General features: G+C 35.5%; 1 protein-coding gene across 4 annotated transcripts in view; it reads right to left on the bottom strand.

Moving 5' to 3' along the window:
- Positions 1-16,653, bottom strand: part of Tpp2 (tripeptidyl peptidase II) — a 69,031-nt gene that overhangs the window by 9,804 nt on the left and 42,574 nt on the right. Inside the window, exons 17-27 of one of the 4 annotated variants that reach the window (XR_373249.4) lie at positions 15,836-15,990; positions 14,668-14,784; positions 14,362-14,462; positions 12,793-12,889; positions 11,330-11,467; positions 9,881-10,125; positions 9,605-9,683; positions 7,743-7,781; positions 2,535-2,686; positions 1,838-1,934; positions 792-933 (exon numbers count right to left, since the gene is read on the bottom strand). Coding sequence is in view for 2 of the 4 variants with exons in the window: in NM_009418.3 (NP_033444.1) it covers positions 803-933; positions 1,838-1,934; positions 2,535-2,686; positions 7,743-7,781; positions 9,605-9,683; positions 9,881-10,125; positions 11,330-11,467; positions 12,793-12,889; positions 14,362-14,462; positions 14,668-14,784; positions 15,836-15,990 (1,351 nt within the window). In the remaining 2 variants the exon portion in view is untranslated. The remainder of the gene's footprint in view (positions 1-791; positions 934-1,837; positions 1,935-2,534; positions 2,687-7,742; positions 7,782-9,604; positions 9,684-9,880; positions 10,126-11,329; positions 11,468-12,792; positions 12,890-14,361; positions 14,463-14,667; positions 14,785-15,835; positions 15,991-16,653) is intronic. The other 3 variants (NM_009418.3, XR_001784011.2, NM_001310540.1) reach the window with 3 other exon arrangements.

Below are 16,653 nucleotides of genomic sequence, written 5' to 3'. Positions count from 1 at the left end.
ATCACAAAAGAACTCAAATGATAGGTACTCACTGATAAGTGGATATTAGCCCAGAAACTTAGAATACCCAAGATATAATTTACAATTTGCAAAACACATGAAACTCAAGAAAAACGAAGACCAAAGTGTGGACACTTTGCCCCTTCTTAGAATTGGGAACAAAACACCCATGGAAGGAGTTACAGAGATAAAGTTTGGAGCTGAGACAAAAGGATGGACCATCTAGAGACTGCCATATCCGGGAATCCATCCCATAATAAGCCTCCAAACGCTGACACCGTTGCATACACTAGCAAGATTTTATCGAAAGGACCCTGATATAGCTGTCTCTTGTGAGACTATGCCGGGGCCTAGCAAACACAGAAGTGGATGCTCACAGTCAGCTAATGGATGGATCACAGGGCTCCCAATGGAGGAGCTAGAGGAAGTAGCCAAGGAGCTAAAGGGATCTGCAACCCTATAGGTGGAACAACATTATGAACTAACCAGTACCCCGGAGCTCTTGACTCTAGCTGCATATGTATCAAAAAGATGGCCTAGTCGGCCATCACTGGAAAGAGAGGCTCATTGGACTTGCAAACTTTATATGCCCCAGTACAGGGGAATGCCAGGGCCAAAAAGTGGGAGTGGGTGGGTAGGGGAGTGTGGGGGGGGAGGGTATGGGGGACTTTTGGGATAGCATTAGAAATGTAAATGAGGAAAATACCTAATAATTAAAAAAAATTTTTAATACTAGTCCCTAATTATTAAAAACAAATAACTAAGAATGAGATGCAAGAAAGATTATTTACTGGTTAGGTACTTTTTTATAGTAGCTGCATCAGGCCTGGGGTCAGTCTTCATTGCAATGTAAACTGCAAGAGCGGTTTGATCGATGTGAGAAATAACAGCATTGGCAGCATCAACAATTTCATTAAGTCTTTTCATTCGTTCCTGGGTAGAAAAAAAAGAAGTGTATAAAATAGTGCATTGAAATATTTTTATTTCTACTGTCCCAGCCGTGAAACTGCATGTCTGTACTATCTTCTGATGTGACTTTTACCATTTCCAGTATTCCTGGGAAACAGGCTGAGGGGTAACAATACCTAACTTAAGTCTGTAGTTCAGAACTCAAAATAAAACAAATATATAAAGTTTACCAAAATGACTTATTTTTAAACAAGGAAAGTGCCTTTCTATCATATCATTAAGATTTTAGAGATAACAATCTCTATTTTATGCCTTGTCACACAAAAAAGCAGAAAGTAAAATTCCCCCAAATCCTCATTTCCAAGCTAATAATCATTAAAATAAGAAAGATAAGAGGATTATAACCAAGACTCTTACTTAACTATAACCATCTTCAATAGTTTAGTTATTTTCCCTTTTGTCAAACTGCTTTTGAGAGACCTCCTTTAAATATTCTATTTTAATTCACTCTAAATCTTCATGATTTTGGCATGTTCCAACTTCCATTAAGAGTAACAACAGCTAGCCTATGGTCCACATTAGACAACCTGGAATTATAAAAATTTTCGTAACAAAGTAGTTACTGACAGTGCTTAGATTTCCACTTGCCCAGGACAACTCATCAAATCAGACCTTATACTTTTTCCTGTATTAACCATTCAAGTCCCGTCATTACATCATTATTACATATGCATGCTGCACTTCATTACCAAAACTGAACTCAGGAGTGGCCAGTTCTTATCATTATCTCAATGGCATATCAAGTGGAAGAGATTAATTTTCAGTAGGCAGAAAAAGAAGACAGAAAGAGATATACCTTTACTCAAAATTACACACTTTAGCTACTATTGTACAAAAAGCGAATTAGTAAAAAACTACTATATCTAACCTTTTCAGCATCCAGTTGATGAAGACGTGCAACATACAAAGGAAGGTAAGCAGGATATGTTTCTTTCAATTCATTGTAAATGTCAGTAGAATCAAGCCTATGTAAAAGAGTCTTATTAGTAATTTTCAATTACAAGCAAATTTTGGTTAAAAATAAATGTAAACATTGCTTTACAGTTGTAGTCATTAAAATATCTTATAATGTAAGTTATAATTATTATAGGGACTAGTTACACATAATATATCTACCTGAAAATTACTTCAGTTAAGAGTCCTATAAAACATTTAGATGAAACTAGGCATTGACATGGGCTGGAGACATGGCTCAGTGGGAACTCACAATGCTCTTGTGTTTGTGTGGATGTCTATCATATGTATTTGGGTGTCCACAGAAGCCAGAAGAGGGGGGTCAAAATATATATATACAGAGTTGGAGTTCCAGGTAGTTTTGATCTGCCTAATATAGTGTTGGGATCCAAACTTTGGTCTGTTGGAAGAGCAGTGTATGCTCTTAACTCCTGAGTTATTTTCCCAGCTTATGAGCTGAGCACTTTTGATGGAGGGAGAACATATAAGGTCTTTAGGCTGGACCTAAGCCCCCAGCAAACAATAAGAATCTGTGCAGGGTAAGTAAGTAATGGTACAATGAAGCTAAGTCAAAAGAAGATAATGTCTTGGAATCCACTAAAATGACCTACTTGGTCATCCACTGAATTTTGAGATCGCGTAATGCTTCAGTAAACTCTTCTTTCAAGTCTTTCTCTTTTTCTGAATCCTTTTCTTTATCTTTGCTGCCATTCTTAATCTTTGTTGGTGGAGGTATGAGATAGTAATGAACAGGGATCACATCCTAGGAAGGTGAAAGAAAGTTTTAGGTTAATACACTTCATTTCACACACTTTAAAAATCATTGTCAAAAGCTAAGAGTTTTGTAACATGGATTGTGCCTGCCTGAATTATATTCCAAATCTGAAAGGTCAAAAATATAAAGAATACCAATCTGTAATTACTAGAGTTTTCCCTCTGAACCTTAAAAACACTGAAGTTTTAATCCATTCCATTAAAATAAAAGAGGTAAGAATTTTTCTCTATGAGTGTCTTTCTCATTCTTAGTTGTACTTGACACCTTAATTACAGTGTACCTTGTACTTTCACAATTAAAGCTGAACAGAAGAAAACAAGTTAAAACTAAAATAAGATTTTTTTTCTTAGTAAGAGGGCAGAGAAGACACATACTTATTTATAAATACATGTTCTACCTAGAGTTAGTCTGACAAACACACAAGTAAATAATTTCTGATAGTGACATATAATACACAAAAATGAATCAATAAAGGACACACAGTGACTGTTGGGTAAGATAGGAAAACCATGCAAACAAAGTGGTAATGGAAAGGTCAGCGAAGATAAATGAATACATTTGAATTACCTAGCTGAAGAGATGAAAAGCCCCTCCCCAAGAGTTAGCCTAGGAGTAGAAACTGAACAAGTACAAAAACCTGAACCCAGTATATGAAAAGTTATATAAACCAAGAAAGGGGGCTACAGGCACAGAGAGTTTGATAGGACATGGTTAAAAATGTAGATCCTATTTGAAATCTATAAAGAAGCCTATCAAATATTTTATGTAAGGCAGTGATTAAAGACTTTGCTTTTTAATGATTTGATCTTATATATATGTTAAAAATTGGGCTATGTTTTATAACTGTTGATGGTATAAGTCTTGAGAACAGACTATAGAAAAGTAGAGGTAGGAAAACAAACCAGCAAACAAGCCTAGGACTCCCTACATTGTGTGGAACTAAATAATAAGTTGAGAAAACAAAAGAAAATGAACAGATATTCTTTGAAGGCAGAGCTAAGAATGTTTGCCAATAGTGCTTACAGTCATGACATGAATAAGGCTAACAGAAGTAAGAGAATAGAATAGAGTAGATCTGGTATTATTGCTTGGCCCAAAGATGCTCTAAGACAGGAACAACCAAAAGGAATGTGGGTTTTTGAAATCCTTGAGGATGTCCATGCAGAAAGAATCAGTAAGGATGGCAAGATGTCTGAGACAGGGAAGGTGCTTGGTGCTGAGCATGAAAACCTGAATCTGATTCCTGGCCTTACCTAATAGAAGGAGAAAACTGACTTCCTTCCTGCCATCCTTACCTTTCCTTTTCTTTTCTTTTTCTCCTCCACTCCTCACACAGAATAAATAAATGAGTTTCAAACAAACGAAAGAATGGGGTGATCAACTGCTAAACCAGATGGAAGATGGTGAATAATGTAGAAGAGACTTGGCTGCAAGGAGCCTGCTAATCACCTTGGCAAGAGTACTATCCTGAGACAAAAACTAAAGATACAGAGAAGAGGAGAATAAGCCTACAACTCTGAGAACGTTCTGCTTTGAAGATGGCAGAAAAAAGGTAGCTGATTACTTTGTCTATGGAGTATAAATCTTTCCTATAAACATACATCGCTTGGGAAATATTGACCAATGCTTAGACTTAATTTCTAGCAACAAACTGATTGTCCTCAAGTAAGTCATTAATTTTCAAATTCTGTTTTCAAGTTTATATTAAAATGCTGCTAAGTTAATATCTACATTTATTTTAATGAAGTTTCTAACATTAGAACAAACATATTACCAAAGGGATATATACTACCCTTTTGACATTATTTCAGAAAAACATGAGACCCACAAATTGGACTTTTATGTGTAAGCAAGACATCTATTTTAACACTATCTGATACTCAATTCTGGGGTATAAAATGATACAATAGTATATGAGGAATGACTGTTGTAGCTTTATTATTAATTCACTATAAAATAAACACCACCATATCTTCATGACCCATTTAAAAAGCAGAAAACAGAAATGAGAAAGCCCTAGAAATTTATCTGCAGCCCACTGTTATATTCTCTGGGTAAGGGAGCCAAAGCCCAAGAAGAAAAACTCACACAAGATCCAAGACTAGAAAAAGAAACAGGTCTACTGTTGGGCTTGCTTCTTTAGGACCCTGCCACCTAACCATTCCTTCTTTCCTCAACACCACTCCTGTTTCTATTCCTGAGACCAGCTCTAGGACATGCAATAGAAGCCATGTTGACTCTGAATTCATGATTTTGTCTCAGAGTCCTTCCTCCCAAACTCTGATAGTGCTGGAATTATGGGCATGCTCCACCATGCTCAGCTCTTTTTCTTCTCCACTGCTTGCTTGCAGATTGCTTTCTTGAGTGGGTATTGCCCCAAACAAAGTAAAAGGTATTTGAAAAACCTGACCCTATAGTATCAAATTCTCAAGAAAGCAGCTTCACAACTGTCTAAGTAGGAGGATATAAGGAGTCTCCAACATTTACTATAAATATAGTTTTATCACTTTTGGAATCAAGTTCTTCACACAGCATGATATACAGACTATAAATCACCACTTGCCTGACAGTCCCTATTCATTTAGCAGGCTAGAAAGTGGGAAACACTTCCACATAGAGAAACCTATGTTTTGGAAGGCATTTTCTCCTCTGAATTTCAAAGATAAGGCATGTTTTATTACTGTTTTAGTATGGAAAACGGAAAATAGAATTTAATATGAGTAATATGTTAATGTAGGATAAAAGGTACCACCTAAGAAAATATAAAATCCTATTATAGCAAGCTTGAACTATCATTAAAAATGAGTTTAAAAAGTTTATGATCTTAGAAAAAAATCAATAACCAGTACAATTAAAATATAGTAAAACATTATAAAAATACTTCACAAGAATTTTCTATTATCAAAATTATAAATGCAGTATTTATAAACCCTAATCAAAAGGAAAATGAGAGTTGTTTTAGATTGTGTCACCATGATCACACTCTCTAATAATTTTTTTTTCAACTCACTTAAGGGACCAATATATAGTTAATTTAATACTAATGATTTTGTACCTTAAATCATGAACGACTGTGATGTTTTAAAAAAGATATTCAAGAATACTCATAGAAGAAAAGCTATGGAGTTCTCAATAAAAGAAACTTAGTATTAAAATTGAAGAAGAAAAAAAAGTCTTTGTAAGCCATCCATAAAGATTTCAACAGTGTTCAAACTGAGAATATTTTTCAGAAGCAATGCTACCTGTAAAATCAGTAACTGCCCAGTGGACAGCATAACACATCACTTAGATCTGGTTCAAAAGGCTGTTTCTTGAGTGCTTCAATTATTAATTTAGTTATGAAACTAAAAGATTTATAAAAGCTCAACTATTTTAAAGATTAATATCACTGGTGCAATTATGGTTTATTGAAAGTATCTAAATTATTTTATATTATATGTGTAAGTATTTCTCTTTGTAACTTTGTATTTGTTTTTTATAAAAGAGCTGTACTATGCCATGTACTTGTACTGAGAGGAAGGGATGGACAGAAGTAATTCTAGATTCCAAGTTTGTTACACAAGCTTTATTCAGCTTCCAGTAATAATAATCTCACACTTCAGTATTATCTATTATACCTTGTACAACCTTAGCCCAAGACTTTGTAGGCCAACTAAAAAATACAAGTGGAAGAAAAGCAATGCCTAAACCTTACTGAAATATGCTTCCTTTTGTAGTTGAGTTCCTGGCAAACCTTTTTAAAACTGTCTTCATGGCAACTCAGAGGCACATATCAATGCATTAAATAAGATTTTTTAAATGCTCAGTTATGATCTATTAAATGGATTATGATTGTGCACAAATGGGTCAAATCAAACCATCTGAGAAATACTCATCTTCAGTTTGTTAACTAGAAGATTTTTCATGGTGAACCAGAGCTTATCAATACACACACAAAAAAAACATTGTGGACAACATTTCAATACTATAAAACACAACTGTTTCTTCTATTACAATACCTCTTGGATAAATAGGCCACTGAATGGCTCTTCCTCAAATGTATCCCTTTCTCTGTACTCGGAGTAGAGATCTTCAAGTTAAATGGGGGTCCAGCAGTCAATACAGACTCTCATATGTTAACAGAAATCAAGTAGAATCAATACTCATAGCATCAAATCTGTCTGTATTTTTATTACAGACTCAACTTTTATTTAGTTAGAAGTTCTTATTCACTATTTTTTGTATCTGTCCTCCCATAACTAGGATAGATGCAAGAGCAGAGACTAGTTTATTAACAAAATCATTTTACTTAAAATGGCTTTTAGAGTTTAAGGTTTTTTTTACATTTTCCTCAAATTTCAAATTTTTATTTATTTATTGAGTGTGTGTGTATATACAGGTGAGCGCCATGGTACACATATAGAAGTTTGTTTTTTTTTTACATTTTTCTCAAATTTCAAATATTTATTTATTTATTTAGTGTGTGTGTGTGTGTGTGTGTGTGTGTGTGTGTGTGTGTATACACAGGTGAGTGCCATGGTATACATAGAGAGGTCAGAATACAACTCTCTTTCCATCATGTGAGTCCTGGAGATGAGACTCAGGTTGTTAGACTTGTCAGCAGGTACCTTTACCCATCGAGTCATCTTGTCAGTCCTAGATTTTAAAAATAATGACTTTGCTCTCCATTGCATTCATCTCTTTATGACTTTGGATATGCAAAACTTCAAACTTTTAAATTTGATATCTTATCTATACCAACAAATGAGAAGCAATAAAAATCATCCATACCATTGGAAAATATGGTTTAATAAATATGGTTTCCATATTCCATAAATATGGAAAATAAACCATAGGGTATGGTTTAAAAAGCCTTTTTCAGAAAGACACTATGTCAATACTGCTTGTAGGTATTAACTAAGAGAACTATACTGCAGAATATAAAGAAAGGAAACTAAGGGAGAGATTCTTTAAAAATAAAGATTTATAATAGTGAGAGAAAAAAGTTTAATAACTATGTAAATAAGGCTTTAAGACATCGTTTTTAAGAACTGACAATCAGTACCTTTTTAAATTTTCCTTGTCGTTTTGCTGCAGACTGCCCCTGGGAGTTAGAACGACATTCTGTAAGAAAACATGCATAATCTACACAGGATGGAGATACCACCTCTGCCTAACTTTCTTCCAATTTAACATTCCATCTGTATGTTGTCACAGTACTCAGAAGGGTCAGATCTGTGACCAAAATGGCATGCTTTTAAAGAAAGCAGCACTACCATGCCAATTTTTAAAAACAAAAATGCAATCAAATATGCCATTTTAAGGCAAAATTCTTTCAGCATTTTGGTTAAAATATTTAGTGATTAAATTCCATTATCATTAAAACATTAAAAAAACATTTAAATTTAGCTGACAGTCTGCAGAGTCTGATTGTATACAGGAGGTCATGACCATTACACAAGCCTAAATCATTCTTAAAAAAAAAAAAAAAAAAAAAAAAGCCAAACAAACAAAAAAGAAAAAAGAAAAAAACCAGGGCTACAATGAAAGGCAAAGTAAGGTAAAATGGCACTTCCTTTCCAACTACCAAAATGTAGGAAGTATAAAACTGCTGAGGAAAGTTTAAATAAAGAACCCAAAGGCAATTATACTCAATAACTTTAGATTATTGCTATTTTCTTATAAACAACCTTTCTATCTATAGAAAGCTAGCAACAGTCAATTCCAAGCACTTATAATTTCAATATTGCCTCTGATAGTATTGTCAGGAAGTACTATTTCTGAATTCTTATAAGAATATTTCTGCCAATTATTCTTTTCTGCTATACTTTCCATGAGAAGTGGACTTCTGAGATGAGTTATCTATCATCTGGGTGAAAAACTCAGTTGAAGTCCCATAGAAGCAGCCACCTAGGTAAATCTCCAAAAAGATCTATGAGGATTTCTTAAATCAGTTCAAGAACAAAGTCCAGTATCAAGTGCTGATTTACTCCAAATGACACTGAAGTATGTGTGAGTAAGAGTACACAATGAAATGCATCCTGAGAGATGTCAAGCACAAAATCCCCAAATTACTCCTTATGGCTATGAATATATGACCTTGGTTGAACAGTGACAAGAAAAAAATACATTTCAAGATAAATGAGATGAATTCACTCTGACAACAGCATTTATAGATCCCAGGATTAGGTTAAGTAGACTTACATAGTTTTGTATGAACTAATGCTAAATGAGAAATGCACAGATGTAAGAATTGTATTACACCAAAATGACCTATGATAAAGGGTGACAGATCCACATAAAAAACATTCTCTGCAACAAATCTGTAATAAAAACAAGATGGAAAAACCTGAAATAAATACCTTTAAGCTTTAAATAAGTTATCTCTAAACTAGAAACAAAAAGCATCATTTTGAAACTATAAAAAGCAGAATCACAAGAAACACCATACATCTATCCACGTAATTGCTGAGGTCTTGTAGACCACAGCAAGCCTTCACAAATGTGAGAGCCAATATCCATTAATAAATATCCTTCAGATTGGTTTTTATAAACAAATGAAGAGAACTTGACTTATTCCAGTATCTATAACATGTTGGTTGAAATGCTAGGGTATGCTATAATTTTACACATCCCATTTGCTTCAACCAATTGTGATCTGGATGTCAAGAACTTTAGGGACTGAGGTGGAATAGGGTTAGGGCATGGGGCTTGTGGAAAAGAACATAAAATACTTTTTAATGACACATTTAAAAAGGTACCAAATATTAATCCACCTTCATTAACAGCTCAAGAAAAAGAAAAACAATTACTGTTCCCTCCCTGCAAGTATTCTTTTACCCCTTCTGAACGATGGACTTAAAGCCCATCTTCAAAGGGATGGAAAATTTTAAACAGGTACTTTCAGTGTAAAACACTAGTACTTACAGCTTTCTTTCCAAGCTCAGTCTTTGACAATGTCAAGGAGCCTGCAAGGTAGCATCCGGGTCCTGCCCCCTTAGGTATTCTAATGAGAGAATTAAAAGGGGAAAAAGTAACAAAAGAAAAAGTTTCACAAAAACACTTAGAGGAAAACCATCAAAATCAAACTGAAATATTTCCCATGTCCAAATTTTCAAAAATCAAACTGAGAAACAACTTCAGACTAAAATGATAGCAAATTATAATAGATGTAGAGTAACATACATCAACATCAGCACTTACTTATCATCAGGTAAGGAAGTAACAAAGAATGGCTGATTGTATTTGGGTGGTAATGTTAAGCTGCTTGATTTCTTCTTTCCTAGAAGTGCAAGGCTATGATTTTCATGAATATCTAAGCTCAAGGTATTAGACAACCTATGTGAAACAATAAACGGAAGATCTTTGAGACGATCCAAATCACTGATTTGCTCATGACGAATCTGTAATCGAATTGTATAATCTCCTTTCTCCAATTTCAGAGAATACTAAAAAAGAAAACATTTGGAAAAAGTAAGTTCAGCTCAGTAAAAGGATAAAAGACACAGTTCCATTTACAGAGTGTACAAGGTATGAGACATCTATACTCAAAGTATCTAAGGTGCTAGTGAGCGGGGCAGAATTTGAAGTATTAAGTGGCTCGCCTGACCCCAAGCGTATCAACATATTCACACAATCAGTGTTATACATAAGAAAAGCAAGTATAGTTTTGTTTATAGGTTGTAAGAAACATGAAGTGGTAGTCAAAAAAGTCAAAATTAGATTTGTATATTATCTAAAATAAACATTCATGTGTATGCACATGTGTGACTTCTGTAAAACGTTACGTTTTAACTGTGAAGTGTCACATCCCTTTATGACAAGCAGGGAAAACAAGGAGCCAGTAGAGATCAAGGATTGTAAAGCTACTACATCCCTCTCGGCTAAAATGCTCACTGAATGGGGATACTGTCAGTATTTTGCAGAAGCAATGTCTTTTGAGCCAATGTGAAGTGTAACTCAAGTAACATTCCAGACTATAGTGATGAGATTGCTGCTTGCTTGACGGGAAAACTGGACCATTCCTTAAATGCAAAAGCTTCCATAAACAATTTTTATTATTTTATTACTTAATTAATTATTCAGCAAAAAATCATGAGCATTTCAGAAAAATATCTCCTATTTCTTCAAATACAATTTTAACCAGAGACAAAATTGCCAAGTAGTTCCATGTCCTTTAGTATCAGTGGGAAACAAAGTCCAGAGCACGCAGTCAATGCTCAGTACGGTTTCAGATTTGAAGGTACTCACAAGCCCTTGTGTTCCACTCAGACCTGGGGTCACATTACGCTCTCCCATTCACTGTCTATCTTGAGTAGAAGCAGTGCGTAGGAGGGAGAAGTAATGCAACAGGTAGACACACTAGGACTGGAGGTCTAATCTAGTGGAAGAGTGCATGCCGAGCATGTGCAAAGTCACCAGTGTAGTCCCTTCTCAGCTAAAAGTGCACTGCTGGCCAGTACTTGTAAGCAACATCCTCTAGTCACATGGCAGAAAAGTTGTCAAGTCTGTTGCTTAATAACTACAATGAGCAAAAGAGATTTCTATAGGTGTCAGAAAATTGAATGTGACTTTATGGTACTTTTTAAAAAACCTTTTAAATGTTACACCTTAACGAGAAATTTGGGATTTATTACTTTTTATAATTTATACCTGATGTGGATAGGCATCGCCTGAGCCCATCTGTCTTTTGTTCTGGTCGAAAATAATCCACAACTGACTGTCAAATTCTGACTCATATAACAATTCACAAAGGAGTGGACAACTAGGTGTTACTTCTCCGCTCTTGGGCTATTAAAAAAAATTATTGATATGATTTATACATAATACCAATAACACTTTTCAAAAAAGTATCCAAAATACATTCTTATAACTATTTCTTTTCAAAGTATACGAGAGTTACTATCTTGGCATTAAATAGATGCACTTTAAAATCTATAACCTAGTGCTCTTCCTACACACACACACACACACACACACACACACACACACACACACACACACATTTCTAACAAATACATATAGTTCTAAAACAGTCTCATTACTTTATATAACTGGAATCTAACAATTTATTGAAATCTACCAGTATGTAACATTAAGACTAAAGTCACATTATGCTTTAATAAAGTAAGCATAAAATGAACTGAAATCTCATTGACTCTAAAACCCCCCTGGATCCAACATTTACAATGATCTCAAGTACTCTGACTATTAACTCTTTGCAAAGCATAATCAGGCCTGGGTGTTAAAAATGGAGACTTGTGTTATGGTCAAGAGGTGTAGTATCTCTCACATATGCTGAATACTTGATACCCAGCTGGTGATGTTGTGTTGTTTTGGAGATCACTGAAATTCTAGGAGGCAGGGCTTCATTGGAGGAAGTTGGTTGGCAGGGGCCATGCTCTAAATTTTTTTTTCTTGGTACCTTCTCTCTGTCCTTTGTCAACTGAGCTGAGTCTACTAAATGTTCATACTGCCATTGTATACTGTCTGGAGCCATTTGCCTATTTTTAAAAGCAGAGTAATAGTTTGCCTGTTTCTCTGAAGCAGAGAGAAAGAAAAAAAGAATAAAATAGTCTGCCTGCCAGACAGAGTCAAGGTGGGTCAGCATTTGTTGGCATATTTCCTGACCTACTGAGGCATGGAATGATAAGAGGTGGTACACTTGAGGCTCAAGTGAAGGGCTGAAGATTCTATTGACCTTAGTGGTAGGAACAGAAAGGCATTTGGATGGGAACAGAGGTCTTACTGCTGCTACTGTGGTACTGACCAGCAGTCCTCCTCTGTCTTCTTTCTGCCTTTCCTATCTTTAATCCTTGCTCTCTCCTCAGAGATTGTTCAACTTGTGCTGGTGAGCTCCGGTACAGTGTACTGCTGGACTACAAGCCCAGACACATAGAGCCCAGAGAGTACCCTCTGAAACAGTGTGGCAGAGTAGCAAGTCCTTCCTTTATGTTTTTCTTTCTTCCTGTTACCTGTCCTATCAACAAAAAAACCTCAATAAATTATGAATAAAAACGAAGCCTCAAAGACCAGTCACATCTTTCCAACTGTGATTTCATAGTACATAAGATGAGAATTTACTACACAGGTATATTTTACTAGAAAACACATACCTGATGAAAGCTGTATGTAAGGACCATCTCATAAAGCTGGCGATTATTTGGCAAAACATCTCTTGATCCTAAAGGTCTGGTTTTTGCATTTACTGGGCTGTAACAAGGCAACTGCATCACTGAATTAAGTCAAGACTTTTTGTTTTTGTTTTTTTGTTTCTCTGTATAGCCTTGGCTGTCCTGGAACTCACTCTGTAGACCAGGCTGGCCTCAAACTCAGAAATCCACCTGTCTCTACCTCCCAAGTACTGGGATTAAAGGCGTGCGCCACCACTGCCCAGCTAAGACTTCATTTAAAGAAAGCAGTTAAACATGCAAGGTGAAGACCACTTCTTAAACTGTCTTTTATAGTAAACTGTACAATCTTGCAATTATTAATATATAGTCTATATTAACTAAATTGCTACAATACTACAAAGACATGAACAGAAGTCTTAAAAATGTTACCACAGAGTTCTTAGCAGAACCAAATCTCAACTCTTGGGCGATGATTACTGTACTGGCTAGTTTTGTGTCAACTTGACACAGCTGGAGGTATCACAGAGAAAGGAGCTTCAGTTGAGGAAATACCTCCATGAGATCCAACTTTAAGGCATTTTCTCAATTAGTGATCAAGGGGAAAAGACCCTTGTGGGTGGGACCATCTCTGGGCTGGTAGTCTTGGGTTCTATAAGAGAGCAGGCTGAGCAAGCCAGGTGAGGCAAGCCAGTAAAGAACATCCCTCCATGGTCTCTGCATCAGCTCCTGCTTCCTGACCTGCTTGAGTTCCAGTCCTGATTTCCTTTGATGATGAACAGCAATGTGGAAATGTAAGCCGAATAAACCCTTTCCTCCCCAACTTGTTTCTTAGTCATGATGTTTGTGCAGGAATAGAGACCCTGACTAAGACAATTACCAAAAGAGTTAAAGAACATTTCTGATGTGTACACTCACTCATACTTGCTGGTGCTGGGCATGCGCGTGGCCTGGGCCACATCGTATGCAGGGTATAGCTAGTCCTTGTCCTAAGGAGATGACACTGCAAAGGTATCTGCAGCAGAACACCACCTTGGCAAACCCTGCTTCCGCAGGGCGCTTATGGCTCACACTCAGGACACAAATTTCTTTTATTGTCAAGGAGAGTTTCTGATTCTGAATTTTTCAAACAATGAAGAATGAATTCACAAAATAAAAATTTGACACTGTTAATTTGCTTTGTGTAATATCCGAGATTAAACTGAGGGTACTGCATATGGAAAGTGAACACTATTGTTAAGCAGTTCCTCAATCCTTTTTCTCAACTTTTTGAGTTATCCAGGTAGCCTTGAACTTGCTTTTCTCCTGCCTCAGTCTCAAATGCTAATGAAATGGCTAACATATAGGGACACTACTGATGATAGGATCAGTGAGGGTAGAAAGCAATACTGAACCATGTTTTGGAAACTCAAGAGGATTCCTAGACAGCAAAATAAAACTTTTTTTTTAAAATATACTATCACATAGATAAAAATTAGAAAAACAAACAAAAAGCAATTAAAAGAATTCTTGCATTAACATTTAACTTTTGTAGCTCTTAAAAAAATGAGATACCGTAGCGTTTGCACCCAGCTCTTCAAAGTTATGCAAGGAGCCAGATCTTCATACTTTAAAGAGGACTGAACATCAAAACGATTGATTCCTTCAGATGCATGCTACAAAACATATTTAAAAATTAATTTCTTGAATATTAATAGACAATATTTTATATATATGTTCATAAATGCAAGTTTTCAATATCCATGAATGAATATATTCAGATTTATAGATTAGTTTCTAATTAAGTTTTACATCTACCACAGAAGTCATTTTTCAAAACAAAAATGACACTAAAAATAATGAGAATGTTATAGCACTTACAATGTTTAACTGTGGTGCAGTACACACTATCCCATGGAATGATATGGTATAATCAATATTGACATCACTAAGACTTGCCCACCAACGAGCAATACAAAATTCAATTGCTTTTCCGCCCTGGAAATAAAAATGAGAATGTTAAAGAATGAATCTGTTTTCTAATTCTTCCTCATATCACCAAATATTACCTGTTTCAAAACAAAATTTTTATTTGTAGCAAGAAACAAAATATTTTATCATTATCTATTTATATTTACTTATTTATGCACATAGCACATTAGTAATAAAAAACCCTAGGACCCAATTTAAACATAATTAACATTCATAATGAGAAGAAATATTATAAAATTTATAAGGCATGCTCAATAGCCATGAGTATGTATCAATAAAGTTACAGTCATATCCTACTCTTAGGATCAATTTTAAAAGAGTATCCTAAGCTCTGTTGTACCAGTACATTTAAGGAGATGAATAAAGCTAACACCACCCCATTTCAAAGGAACAGAGACATGAGAGACATAATGTTACTAAAGGAACTGAAAGCACAAAGAAGCAAGCACGGCAAGCACAGCTGCGCATTCGCCTTCCATGAAGAAGGACTTATCATTCCAAACATGGGGAAAAGCAGAGACCTGACAACAATTCTGTCTGCAAATTAAACTACCTTATAGAGATTCTTAACAGTAGGACGTTGAGTAAGATAACAAGTGCCATGTAAATGAAGGTCCAAGATTAGAACATCTCTTTATCAGAAGTATCAGAATTAAAGAGAGATGAATATTCGATGGGGTACAATTCATCTACTTGCCCTGAATGCCCAGACCCCGAGTTCCACCATAGCACTTTAAGAAGAGGAGACTAGAGAAGGAAAATTCACTTCTGAAACACAGATCAGAGAGGGCATAGGATCCCTTGGAACTAGAGCTACAGATGGTTGTAAGCTGCCCAGTGGGTGCTGTGAGCTGACGCAGACTCCTCCACAAGGGCAGCAAGTACTCTTAAACCCTGAGCCTTCTCGCCAGCCTTGGATTTCAGTATTCTTCATTAAATTACCTATCATCCTACCTTATCTGACAGGCATGAAAAGAACCTGAATCTGTATCATGGTCTAGGCAAAACATAGAAATGTCTTGGGAGTGCTCTCGATTTTCTTGTTACATAAACTTACCAAAACAGGAAAAGCTTCAATAAGTGTTCCTTTTTCTGGAAGGGAACAAAACTTATAAAATTCATGACTTCGATATGCTCTCTGCTTCACAAGCTGTACTGCATGAAGAACAAATTTTGCCGATACCTCAGAAGAACATGAACACACGGTAACTTCTAAAATAAAGAAATTAAATTTTAAACTGGCAAGAATTAAAATGCTCATAAAATGGTTAATTATTAAAATTTCATCTGTCTAGGTGATAATAAAAATAGTATCTTCTTTATTATGTTTTAGATTTATTTATATTTTATATATGAGTTTGTATTCATGTATGTCTATACAACATGTGCATATCTGGTGCCTGCTGGAGGAACACTGGGAGCCTCTGTATGGGTGCTGAGAATCAAATCCAGGTCTCTCTGGAAGAGCAGCAAGTGCTCTTAACCATTCTTTTCTCCAATCCCTAAACTAGGATCTTCAAAGTAAAGCTGTAAGCTTTGTGAAGAAACAAAGAACAAAGTATGTGTATAGGTGATACAGAACTAAGAAATAATCCACTCTCAATGCTTACTGCAGGCATTAGGAAAGAACAAAACTGTTTCTGGATCTATACACAATTATAACCAGGACTTTGAAACAAACAAACCAACCAACCAACCCTTTTTCTTGTTTTAATTGGAAAACAAATTAATTCCCAATAAAAAGATTATAATTTTAGAAAACCTTATTTACCATGCCAAAATTGTCATCCCTGCTTACTCGTGTATGTATTCCTACTTCTTTCCCCGAAGTTTCACCATTTATTAGCTTTACTGTACTGCATGGCCAGATGTAAA

This window comes from Mus musculus, chromosome 1 (assembly GCF_000001635.26).
Source record: "Mus musculus strain C57BL/6J chromosome 1, GRCm38.p6 C57BL/6J".
Classification (NCBI taxonomy): domain Eukaryota; kingdom Metazoa; phylum Chordata; class Mammalia; order Rodentia; family Muridae; genus Mus; species Mus musculus.
This window is presented reverse-complemented; position numbering and strand designations above follow the sequence as displayed.